The sequence below is a fragment of the Urocampus carinirostris genome, chromosome 15, assembly GCF_059441175.1.
Source record: "Urocampus carinirostris isolate Australia breed hairy pipefish chromosome 15, RoL_Ucar_1.0, whole genome shotgun sequence".
Taxonomy (NCBI): Eukaryota; Metazoa; Chordata; class Actinopteri; order Syngnathiformes; family Syngnathidae; genus Urocampus; species Urocampus carinirostris.
In genome coordinates this window covers 17082936-17096320 of record NC_142363.1, presented here as the reverse complement: position 1 = coordinate 17096320, position 13385 = coordinate 17082936, and the positions used below count along the sequence as shown (strand labels likewise).

The following is a 13385-nucleotide window of genomic DNA, read 5'->3' as shown; positions in this document are numbered from 1 at the left end:
GCTCTGAAAATGCTGGTCGACTAGTGATCCCAAAAGCCAAGAAGAGATCCGCAGGTTCGAGAGCGTTCTCCATTTGGGCATACTCTTCTGAGATACGATCTGCAAACTCAGTGGAACTGTTTAAATCTAGGGCTAAAACACACTTGTATTCTATAGCTTATGAATGAACTATGTCTCATTTTGACAATAGTGTATTATTTGTTATTGCAACGTCCGTTGCAACCTGGTCATCCTAGAAGGGGATTACCTCATGTGCGGTCCCTTCTCCAGCTTTCTTCATTTTCCTCATGTTGAGGTTTTTGAGTTTTTCCTTGCCCTCATGTAGGTTTTAGATCAGGGGATGGTGTAATAATAGACTGTGGTTTGCAATAATCTGTGGTCTGTGCAGCTCTTTGAGACTCTTTGTGATTAAGGGCTATACAAATAAATATGACTTGACTTGACTAGTTTCAATTACAACAGGAAAAATACTCAAAATGAGAACAAAATGCTCATTATAAGTATTGGTATTATTCATCAATTTTGGTTGAAAAAAATAATCCTAAATGAGGCAAAATTGTCTTCTATCTGCCGTATAAGATAATTGTGTCAATTTTAAGTCAAGCCATGTTTATTTATATAGGTCTTCATTACAAAAGGTCTCAAAGGGTGGTACAGACTACTGACTATTATTACACCATCCCCTGATCCAAAACCTACAAGAGAGCAAGGAGAAACTCAAAAATCTCAGCATGAGGATATTTGAAATGCATCATTTTGTATAATACCAACATGAGCTTAAAATCACCTCTTAAAGTGAGAGGGTTTTAAGTTTTTTTTTCCTCTAGGAAATGTTAAAAGAGCCTAAAATGAGAAGAAAAATGATGCTTAAAAGCAAAAAGTCATCTGCTTACTCTGCAAGTTACATGTGTATTTTAGTAATGGGTGGATGCCTTAACCACTAGGGTCATAAATAAATTATGAATGAATGAATGAATGAATGAATGAATGAATGAATGAATGAATGAATGAATGAATGAATGAATGAATGAATGAATGAATGAATGAATGAATAAATGAATGAATGACTCAGAAAATGTATGAATGAATATTTTTGATTGTTAACCTGTACTGGCCTCATGGGGAAAGCGTTTGTGAGTTTAATACTTGGGATTATGTCGGCCTCTGGAGGTTACTTTGAGGTATAATTTGAAAATAAGCACTGACTCCTTTTTGCCTATTCCAAATATTAGGGACAATCATTAAACTCAACTTTATTATTTTTTAGCACAGAACTAATTAAACCTTTTCTGAAATTTGAATGACTTGTATACGGATGTTTAAACTATTTTTGATTATTTTCTTGAAAGCAGACAAGTGCAAGAGAGAACATCAAACAAACACTTGAACCAACAAAATTGCAATCTTGTTTAAGGAAAGGCAATTTTTTGATCCCTTAACCACTAGGGTGGTATGGGCACCATTTCCTGAGGTGGGCAAGTAAAGCCCTGTGCCGCCCGTTCCTCTCCAGGCTTACTTAATAATTAGTAAGTAGTCTTTGCATACATTTCGAGTCATTGTAACAACACTTGGATCTGTTGAACAGTCATCGAGAACTGGTTAGTGATTCTCAACTGGTCGGCCTTGAGGAATCACCAAAATAAATTCAACTTCTCAAATGTATCCAATCATAAATTGTGCAGTTTAAAGCAGAGATAGGACAATATAGTCACCTTAAAAAAAAACCTAAAAAAAAAAAAAAACGGCCGGCAAAACCAAAACTACTTCATGTGCTGTATATACTCGCATATAAGCCTACGTCGCATATAAGCGGCCACATACGAAAATAAATTGAAAATGTTAGTTGAGTGTGTACCTAAACATCTATAATTATTTAATTATGTAGTGAATACAGTTTAATATACAGGAAAAAAAGTTAAAAAAAAAGCAATATTTTTAAACCATATACTGTATCATTCATCAGACATTTCTACACCATATTCGTATCCCGTAATTGTTTCTTTCTTCCACCCGATCGTTGTCGTCACTGTTTTCTATTTTTCCTTCCCCTTATCACTGGCTTTCGTGGAACCCATTTTTATGGGCAGACAAGTGAAATAAAACCAACAAAATCACAATGAAATGAAACGTGGTCCTATCAAACACGCCAATTGACTGAACAGGTAGAAAAAGATCGATTAGGGCATTATCGCCATTTACCGTTAAGGAGTGTAACTGTATTTATCTTCTTAGAACTACTTTAATGCACTTTTAGGTCCCGACCCACCAGTTGAGAAACGCCAATACAGCACCTGCCGCATTGGTCAAGATTTTGAAACAGAAAGCAGTAAACTGGACATCCTGTTATTTCCTATATTTGATGTTGATGATGTTTGTGTATTGTCTGTTGATGCCTTATAACATCCATCGCAGCCTGAAAGGGGGATTACCTCATGTGCAGCCCCTTCTCAAGGTTTCTTAATTTCCCCTATCCTGAGGTTTTTAAGTATTCCCTTGCTCTCATGGGGGTTTTGGATCAGGGTAGTCTGTTTAGCTCTTTGAGACTTTTGATTAAGGGCTCAATAAATTTGACCCCACGGAAAAACCTACCACTAGGTGGCCTTATTGTGCTGAAAGAAAGAAGGCTCCCAATTTAACAACATCTGCAATTTCAATATTTCATAATACCAGAATTTGTGATTCAGATCCTGACATGCACACTTCGCATCAGATTTCATTTAAACAATTTTCAATGTGCATGTGAAATATGCATGACCTTTGACAGTGTATGGCCAAAGTCTCTGGAGCAGGCAACACATTAAAACGAGCCAATCCTCTAACAAAACAGATCAGCAGAAGTCAATGCAGACTTGTGGAGCCAGACTGGCCTCATACTGAGGATTAAAAAAAAAACCTCCCTTTCCAGCTGGCTAGACATACACATTGGGCCTTAAAAAGGTCTCGCTGCCCGCCGCTGGTGAAGGATGCTCAAAAGAAGGTGAAGGATGCCGTGTGAGCAATTGGTTCCAATTGACAGAGGATTGGTCATGGTCGGCCTTTTGAGTGGAAATCCACGTGAGAATGCAACGTTTGGACCGGCGAGGGCCACGAGAGGCCAAAAGCAGACAATGGGGCCACTCAGAGGAGTCTGGACGCTGTGGAGCAGAGGGGCACAACCTCCTTGGATTTAACCCTCTAGTGACGGCTTATGCATTGAATTTAACACGAGTAGGTACTTAATTATTTTCTAGGAGGAAAAAAACAACATCAAGGAGCATCGTAGAGTAACTTTTGTGAATGAAATACTTTGCTCCTTATTTGCCTCCAGTCCTTTGCAAGATTTGTAGGGTTTTTTAAGATACACGTGGCAGCAGGATGTCGAACAATGATGTCAGCTCCCTATAGGTAAGCCTATTGTTATGGAAAATAACACCCATGAGTATTTTTAAAACGCAGGATCATATGATTATTGCTTATTAATCAAATTCATTTTGCTTATTTAAAGAGCTGGGCGGGATTCAGATTTTGAAGTTTCAGGCCGCCATCTTCCAGCTTGTGTCATCATTGCAGTTTCTGACGGGTAGTTCATGATGCGCGTGCAAGTACATGCATTTCTTATATACGCTTGAATAAAATATTTTTTCATCTGTCTTGGGGTTTGGGTTGATGTATGGATTGTACTTGAAGTAGGCCTTTTACTTTCAATATTTCCATGCTACACTAACAAATAGAAACAAAAATATGAGGATGAGCATGGCTTCATTTAGCAGCACCCCTCCCTGGCTCTGTTTCCTCAGCAATGAAAACATTTCATAATCGCCTTAATGGTTGTACTGGTTAGAAATAAATGGAAAATAATTGCAAATTTAAGAGTTTTAGCAGTGCATGAACAATAAGTGTAGACTACATCAGATTAAACTACTAGGTTGGGCCTACTAAAACTGGGAGTATAACCTTTACTGACCTCTAGCAGCCAGGGGGAGCATTTGGGTTGCATTCATTTTTAAATTCATAACTTTTGATAGAAACGACCTGCTGGAGACTCGCTTTCCTTTTTTTTTTTTTTTTTTTTTTTTTTACAAATTCCGGAATGTATCGCGGGCCAGATAAAATCATCCAAAATGACTGACATACCTGGCTTAAAGGATCTAATTTAACTTTCAACTATTTTTAGGACATCTCAAACAATGTACCCTACCTTTAATTAAAACCTTTTTATTTTTACCTCTAGACGGCGCTTATTAATACAACGGGAATTTCACATGTGTGCATTTAAAAAGTTTATTCATATATTTATTGTATACTTTCAAAGAGAAAAACAAACAAATATTTTGTCCCCATTTTGTCCCCATAGTATTAACTCAAGAGTGCCACAAAATAACATTATACAGCCCAACTTCTTCCCTCCTTGTGACCAATTGGCCAGGTCCACACGGCTGAATGTGACCGACGCTTCAGTGTCTTTGAGGGGTCAGCAGCGCTCAATCAGGGCCCAGTTAGAGAGGTTGTCGGTTTGAACTCCTTTAGTTGACAGGGCGGGGACGGAGGGGTCAAAAGAGGGGCGGGGGCCGGTGCAAGAACCCCTGCCAGGTCTGAAGAGGAACCTTTTGTGGCCAAGACGGTGTCCCGGGCAGCCGAGCCTTTCGCTGCCCCACTCAAAGAGCACAACGGCTGATGACAAGGCCCCGGCTGCTAATTATCCGACTGATTGAGAGTCGCTCGAGTGGGCCTGTCGGAGCAAAGGGGTGGGCAAAATGCAAGGGAGAGAAAGTAAAGAAAAGCTGACGGCACTCACTCGTACTTCATATAAAATCAATATTCCCTTCAGTTTAATTTGTTCCATACAACCACAAACAACTAATGGTGATCACAAAAGTGATTTCCTTTAATGTCTTGAAAAGTATGGAAGACCAATCCTGACATATGTCAAAATAAATGAAATACTGTACTAACAAAAAAATGCCGATTTGTTGTGTATCATGTTCAGTATTTTGTGATGTATTTTGTTGTGAATTTTGTCATGTATGCTGACATGTGGGCGGTACGGCGGGGCAGTGGTTAGCGCGTGTGCGGCACAGTCCTGAGGTCGTGAGTTCAAACCTTCCTATGTGGAGTTTGCATTTTCTCCCCATGCTTGAGTGGGGTTCTTCCAGGCACTCTGGTTTCCTCCCACATTCCAAAACATGCTTGTCAGGTTAATTGGCTGGTCCAAATTGTCCCTAGGTGTAAATGAACGAGCGAATTGCCCGTCCCTGTGTGGCCTGCGATTGGCTGGGAACCAGTTCAGGGTGTCACCTCCCCACGGCCCTAAGATAGCTGGGATAGGCTCCAGCACCCCCGCGACCCTACTGAGGATAAGCGGTGCAGATAATGGATGGATGAATGGAAACTGACATGTATTTTGTCGTCTATATTGTCCTGTATTTTGTCATGCATTTTTTACATTTATTTTGTTGTGTATTTTGTTGTATAATTTGTCATTTAATTCGTAATATAGTTTGTCATCTATTTTATGGTATAATTGTCATTTATTTTGTTATGTATTCTGACGTGTATTTTGTCGTCTATACAGACGTGTATTTACACATGCATTTTGTTGTGTATTTTGTCATTTATTTTGTCTGTAGTGAATTTTTTTAATTCATTTTGTCGTCAATTTTGTCCTCTATTTGTCGTCCGTTTTGTCTCTTTTGGTCATGTATTTTGTAGTGTACTTTTTTGGTTTATTTTGTTGAGTATCTTGTCATTTATTCAGTCGTGTATTTTGACATTTAATTTGTAATTATTTTGTTATGCATTTTGTCATTTATTTTTTTTTGTCATTTATTTTTTGAAAAATATGTCATGTATTTTGTTGTGTATTTTGTCAAAACAAAATGTTGTTCAAATGAGGTGGCGGGTCAAACAGTCTGAGCTTTTAAGTTATTGATTTATCGGTAGCCAATTTATTTTTCACTGGTCAACCAATAGGTCAAAAGCTTAGGCAACCCTCCTCATTTGAATAACATTTTGCTGTGACAAAACGCACGACGAAATACACAACAAAATATATAATATATGAAATAAATAAAATATATAAAAATATTTTGTAGACGGACATATAAACATTGAAATAAATGACAAAATGCATGAATGAGAATAAATAAATTGCATGGATGTCATATGTTTAGCTAATATGTGATTTATTTATCCGTTCATTCATATGTATGGCATATATTTGTGGGTATTTATTTATACATTCATTTCAACATATGGCAGGTTTGGTCCTCCACAGAAAAGAGGATTTAGACTAGTGTAAAAATGATATACCTCTTTTGATTTGAGTCCATCTTATGGCAACATCTGGCATGGGGGACCTGGACTGGTTGAATTCCATATGAAATAGTCCTTTGATAGAAGTTCCCGAGCTACAGAAGAAATATATTTTTTCAACAAGTGTGTCTTGAGGCACTACAATACCAAATATATATACCCTTTAAAAAACTAAACTTACAAGTAATGATTTTAGGTTTTGTGGAGGAATACACTTGTACTGAGTGTTGGTCCACGCAGCATCCTGAGAGGGTTGTGTCAGGCACTTTAAAGAACAACTGGTATAAAAATAATAATACAATTGTTAATCGTTTCATCATGCACAACATTTTTCCTGTATATTCAAATCTAAATTAGAAAGTAGTGTGTATTAACCTACTTTAACATAGGCTACGAGGTCAAAACAAATGTGGTCAGTAGGTCCTGCTGATGGCCCATTGAAGCTGACCTTCCCTTCCATTGTGACTTTGCGAGACTTGGGAAATTTCTGACCTAAATAGACATAAAAGCAAACGAATAAATTATCTTATTTACGGGTACCTTCAGGAAATCGAACACCTACCGAGGTTCCACGCCAGCAGATTCTTCTCCTTGGAAACATCCACATGTCCTGAGCTCACTTTAACATCCACAGAACCCATTTGAAGCCTGCACAATATGATCAAATTAATAAGTATTGCTTGTATTATATTATTGAGGTATTCAGTTTCTTTCCACACTTGTACAAAGTACATGAAGCAAACCTCTAGACTTTCCCATCAATGAGAATTACACTATTTTTACTTGGTTTCCTATACTCATTGCTAGGGAGGGGTGAGTAACACTGCCAAGTAAAAGAGTACTACAAATATTGTACAATAAAGCATTTGTATACATAATGGTCCACACTGTTATTTGTTTCTGTATTGTGGCTGTTTTAAATTGAGGAAGTAAAAACTTTAAAAATTGTATAACAACAATTATTTAAGCCGTAAAAAAAGTTTCTGAATGTGTACTTCTTTTTTAGGTTTTGCAACATTTTATGTGTTACATGTAATAGTCGTTTTAGAAATAATTCAACAGTTCTGAGGTCATGAGATCAAACCTTCCTGTGTGGAGTTTGCAGAGGAATTTTTAAAATAATATAGATTAGATTTAGATAAGATGGATGGATATTCTATTTTAACAGACACACTTAATGTGCTAGTGACCCTTTCATTATTAGTTTTTGTTCCAATAATACAGTATAGTTGGACGCAAAACTAATTGTTTCTTGTTTGCTCCCGAGAGGTCCGCCTGCTGGTAAATTATAGTTGAACCAAACATTTCTTTTCTAGACCTCAGGCTTTCTGTGTAAAAGCATCCATTTCAAGCAAACGTCCACTAACTAATTAAGGATATGGCTGTCTATGAGAGCGGACAACATACGGTATGTCGAAAAATGCATGTTTTATGTTGATTTGTCCAAAGAGAAGTGTTCTGCTGGTTCGAGAGCGTTCTCCATCCGGGCACCGGTGCTGTGGAATGCTCTTCCCCCTGAGATCCGATCTGCAACCTCAGTGGAAATGTTTAAATCTAAACTTAAAACTCACTTCTACTCCATAGCATATGAATAACCTACTCTTCTCGTCGGCTGAAAAAAAGTCTGTGTAATATAATGTAATAATCTGTGAAGCCCTTTGAGACTCTTCGTGATTTAGGGCTATACAAATAAAGATGACTTGACATCAATATTCATGTCCCGTTATAAATAATAGCATTAAATCATAAGCATTTAACAAAGTCCATCAGCTATTACAACAAAAAGTAAAGTCAAGATGGACAAAACATCATTGGTATAACCGACAATCGATAATATAATTGAAAAATATTTTTCTGTGCAGGGCTTCATGGCGGCGCAGCGGTTAGCGCATGTGCGGCACAGTTCTAAGGTCATGAGTCATGAGATCGAACCATTCTGTGTGGAGTTTGCATGTTCTCCCCGTGCTTGTGAGGGTTTCCGGGCACTCCGGTTTCCTCCGACATTCCAGAAATCATGCATGTTAGGTGAATTGGCCGGTCCAAATCATCCCTAGGTGTGAATGAGCGAGTGAGTTGTCTGCCTCTGTGTACCCTGCGACTGGCTGGCAACCAGTTCAGGGTGTCCCTTGCCCACTGCCTCGAGACAGATAATGTTGGTTTTAAATCCTATTTTTCTTGTGATTTTAAAAGTAAAAAAAGTAAAATACTGCAAGTCATTTTTCTAATTAGCAAAATATTTGCTAATGGATCAGGATTTTTGGGGGGGAGTGACTAAATTTGCAGTTTTCATTATCCTTTACATCAGCAGATCTTAACTGAAATACATTTTACTCCCACCTCCCAAAGACAATGCATACATTTAGAAAATAATCTGTCAATGCTTACCTGTTGAAAAAAGGTAGCTGTGCTTCACAATAATCAAAACTATTTTTCACACTCTCGTGTAGTTTCAGAGTCACCGACACAAGCAGATGGTTATCTTCTTCTTTTAGTCGATATGACCCAAGAATTGGGGGAACAGGCACCTGAGGGGATTTTAAGACTGTTAGCATTGAGTACGATACATATATCACTCGTTTTAGAGGACCTGTGATGTGTAGCCACAAAGTCGGAACGGCTCCGTGGGAGGAGAGAAGGGAAACTTGTACGGTCCAGAGAAGGATGAGCTGTCGTTGTTATCGACACTACATGCAGACAAGATACTTGAATCCAGCGAGGTGACACAATGATGCACCACAATATCCTGCAGCGGTGACCCATTGGGTGGCAACGTGAGGGTCACTGTGACATCTGGGAGAACTCCCTCCACTTCACACTGTTATTGTAAAAAAAAAAAAAAAGACAAAACAAGGGTCACTGATGCAGACAGCAGTGTTCTCTACTTGTAGAAAAATCCTGGCGGGCCGCCAAAGTTTAATTTGTCCTGCCATAGTCTTCGGAACTTGTACTACTTAAAAATTATGATATTTTTAAATATATGTATTTATACAGGGATGTGATTTGACCAAAGTGAAATTATCTGAAAATTAGCGGGGGGGGGGGGGGGGGGGGGGTGATTGCTAGCTGGGGGGGGGGGAACCAGGTAGGACCAGGGCAGTAAAAAGTACAATAAGTATAGGCCCTACAGTAAAGTGTTGGTGTAATGTACACATGAAAATCTATTATTGTAATTGTTAAATATTTATGGCCATTTTTATTACGTTATAATATTTTCGAAAAAAATGGGAAAACTGTCAAATAAATTTGAAAAGTTTACCACCTACCTCAAAATTCACGACTCTATCAGCAACTGGTACAGGTTGTTGGGGTGGATCACGTCTCTTTATTACCGCTTCCGATTGTGATGTCAATAAGGGATGGAGGCCGTAAAGTTTTGGAGTTTTCGTTTGGGCACCGAAACTTCCAGCGATGGAATAATTTGTCGTTCTTGACTGGAGTTCTTTCACGTGTTTTTTGCTCTTTGCGTGACTTTCAAGAGCTTTGAAACCTCTCCCACCATAGTCGATGGTATCATGACACCAAATGCAAAGTGCTTTCCCGGCACGATCGATCTTCCGAATAAAGTCATTGAACAAATTCGTCACAGTCTTCTTTCCAACATTCGTAGATAATTCCTTCTCCAACCAGTCCCATCGAAACTTGTTTTTTACAATCTTATCAATTTCTTTAGCTCGCGGAGCATCTTTGCGTTCGATCACGGACATCTTTCTTTAAACACCCGGCAAAAACGTGTGAGAAATGAACAATGGCACACTCCTATAACAAGCGCGTTTATTGGTCAACACGAGACTTCAACCAATCGCAAGTACGTTTCATTTCAGTTACGGAAACACTCAAATGGCATGCTGTCGAGACGAAATCGTTTTTTTTTACCAATTAAAACACCGGAAATTTTAAAATTTTATTTTTGGAGATAAAAAAAGCGGAATTCCGCGAATTAGCGGAAAAATCACATCCCTGATTTATAGTTGAAGCTAATCAAAGTCATATTTTAGATTTCTCTTTATATAAATGATCGCAAATGCCATGGTGTGTATTGGTGCTACGAATCTGTCAGAAGGAATCTTGGTCCGTAAGCCCCTACCCTTGTGCTAAAGCATGCACTCACTGACACACACCTGCACTCCTGCTCCAACTCCCGCATTTGATGATTGAGAGTTACAGCACCCATCATTTGTTATCATGTACTGTATTACATTTAATACATTTTAAAACTCTTAACAGTGATTTGTCTGTTTACTCGTCGATACAATATCTTAAAGTAGTACCGCATCCGCATTAGAACAACACTAGTTGTTTTTTGTCTAATTAAATGACATAATAGCATACTTTATTGCATTAAATTCCAGTCTCATTAACCATCCTCTATGGGTGTGACTTGTTTGCTGTGTCATTGCGTTTCATAACTAGTTTAAGATTCAATAAATTACTGAAGCACACATTCATCTTAGATTTAGCTTTTTGATTTTGGTCTAGAAAAGCAACAGATCAATGCGTTTGAATTTAAAATGTACTAAATTTTCTTCATGGGAGGAATGCCCCATGACCCACCTAGACTTTCAATTCACCAGGGTCTCACAAAATTTTAAGGGCCAACACTGGGACAGGGTTGTTTACAGTCCACTTACTTTGCACATCACTGCGCCATAAACATCCCACGTGTCTTGCCTACTCGGCACGCCATATTGCATTGAACGCACGGTCTCTGTAAGTGCTGTATTGACTACGGCACGTCCTTTGTGAAAGCTTGTCTTCCAGGCTGGGCACTTCTGGTTCCCAGGAGGAACGGGCGCAAAAGACATTGTGGCTGCCCCGACTGAGGGTACATCTAGAGGTGTACCAAAAGGGCAAACCATCAAAAGCACAGAGGGGAGCATTTCCAGGCGAGAGACCATCAGCTCGTTGTCAAATTTACTCCCTGGATCCAGAAGGTATTTTTGTAATCCGAGCAGAAATGTGAGGCCTTGTGAGACGGACATCACATTGACTAAAGGAGGACGGGGCTCTAGAGGACCTTCCACTAGACCCAAGCAGGCTAGAATAAGAGGTCCGTGAGTGATGACCACTACCGGCCAGAGCGTTTCCTGGCCAGGACCAACACGGAGTTCAAAAGCAGGCGTCTTCGGACAGCGACTGCAATCATCTCGGAGAAGAACGAATGGCTTGTGTGGGTCGGACAGCCCGAGTTCGGTAAGCAGATGTCTTAGCACAGAGCTGTCATCTGGAAGTGCAACATACAAGGAGCCTCCTAGTATCTTTGCACGATGCTCCACTGTGGCAAACCTCCTGCAATAAACAAAAGGGTGAATGTTCCCACCATAAAAACTGTCATCTTAAAAAAATGTTTGAAAAACTACCCATCACTCAACAGCTTACATTATTCACAAAACAAGCCACCAAAATGATTGATTAGACACGTCAACAACAAATCTGTTCTGTTTTTCAGATGATTAAAAATGATTCCAATGTGCTGAATCCAGAAAACACAATGCTTTTACTCATTCAAGTCCAGTTAATGAGATATGGCCATATGTTCTTTTTTTTACGTTTTTGTTCACATCTACCCATATGTGGAGCATTTCGGAAGAAGCACTTAAGTTTAAACAATGCTGACGCAACATGCAATTTATATTTACTTACCAATACCTTTATATAAGTAAATCATTTAGTTTACAATAATCAACGTTTCCATTAGGTTTCTCAAAATCCTTACTTATGATTCTGTAGGATAATGTGTATTGAAAAAAATGAATTGTTAATGCCACGGAAAATGTAATCAATTTTCTTTTAGAATCCACTTAACACACAAATGGAGAGAAACAGATGGTATTTCCTGAATAATGCCATGAATTAGTTGTAGAATATCTACGCAACATTAAAAAAATTAAAAATGGTTGGCTAATGTTTACAGTAACGTAAAATATAATTAGATTATGTGTACAAATTGATCAATATTTCCAAAATTTCAACTTGTCATTCTTTCAAACTGAATATACAGATTTATTTGTAGAATACAATGTAATGTATACTGCATTACTTCAAACTCTTGAATTTCTTTATATGATGTACCTCGTTTTAAAAACACACACAACAATAACAGCATTTTTCTTTTTCTTCACTGCTCGTCCCGATTCATTACAAGTGTGCTTTATTTCCTAAAATAAATCTATCAGATTACTTTCTGTTCAAAATGTACTATACAGTATTAACATCAGTTTCACATTATGTTGAAAGTTATCATGTTAAAACCAATTTTTTGTTTTAATTCAGGATTGGAGTTTAATTAGGTGGAAATAATTGCCTTGCTTGTTATATTCCGACTGTGTTTGTATTGAGCAAGGGTAAATATTATTTAAGTTGATTTATTTTCCAATATGAACACATTAAACAATGTTAGGGCGGCAGTAGCTTAGGAGGTAGAGCGCTCGTCTTGGGATCAAGGGATCCCAGTTTGAATCCCGGCTCGTCCGTGTTACATGTCGAAGTGTCCTTGGGTAAGACACTGAACCCCCAATACCCCCAATAAGCAGGTTAGCGCCTTACATGGCTGCAAGGCCGCTATTGGGAAATGTGGAGCACATTGTAAAGCGCTTTGGGAAGTAATTGACTTGAAAAGCGCTATATAAATGCAGATTATTTCATTTCATGTTATATAAGTGTAACAGTTGTTGATTTTGAATTCAAAGCAATCTTGTATTTGATGAACAGAGCAAATAATAAAAAGTAAATCAATCAACAGTCTTAGTAAAGGTATGTCTCATAATGTAGTTTTTTCGAAATCTACCATTATTTGAAATGCCACACACTTAAAAACGGCAGTTCTTGATCCCAAATGCAACAACATACGAACCTTGAGAAGCGAACAGAAGCATTTTTGCCATTGTCATGGGTAATGATCCATAAAGCCCGAAAACTCATTCCTACAGTCGATCGTCGTCACAACAAATATGAATGAAAATTACAATTCTAGTGTTACAATGCGCATTTAAATAGTGTATCGTTGAATTGTGATCATCTCGGATAACACAATAACAAGCCAGCGCTTTTTACTTCCTGTTTTGCTTCACGTGACACACACAACCAATTGACTGACA

The 13385-nt window shown here is 38.3% G+C and overlaps 1 protein-coding gene across 1 annotated transcript; it reads right to left on the bottom strand.

The window, feature by feature from the left end:
• Nucleotides 1–4246: 4246 nt before the first annotated feature.
• Nucleotides 4247–13384, bottom strand: ap5m1 (adaptor related protein complex 5 subunit mu 1). The gene is made up of 9 exons (XM_088354614.1): nt 13142–13384; nt 10920–11577; nt 8879–9106; nt 8677–8816; nt 6854–6939; nt 6671–6783; nt 6473–6569; nt 6289–6386; nt 4247–4708 (listed from the first exon to the last, which is right to left on the bottom strand). Exons 1-8 carry the CDS (start codon nt 13207–13209, stop codon nt 6310–6312), a joined length of 1467 nt encoding a protein of 488 aa, XP_088210740.1. The 5' UTR covers nt 13210–13384; the 3' UTR covers nt 4247–4708; nt 6289–6309.
• Nucleotide 13385: the final 1 nt, after the last annotated feature.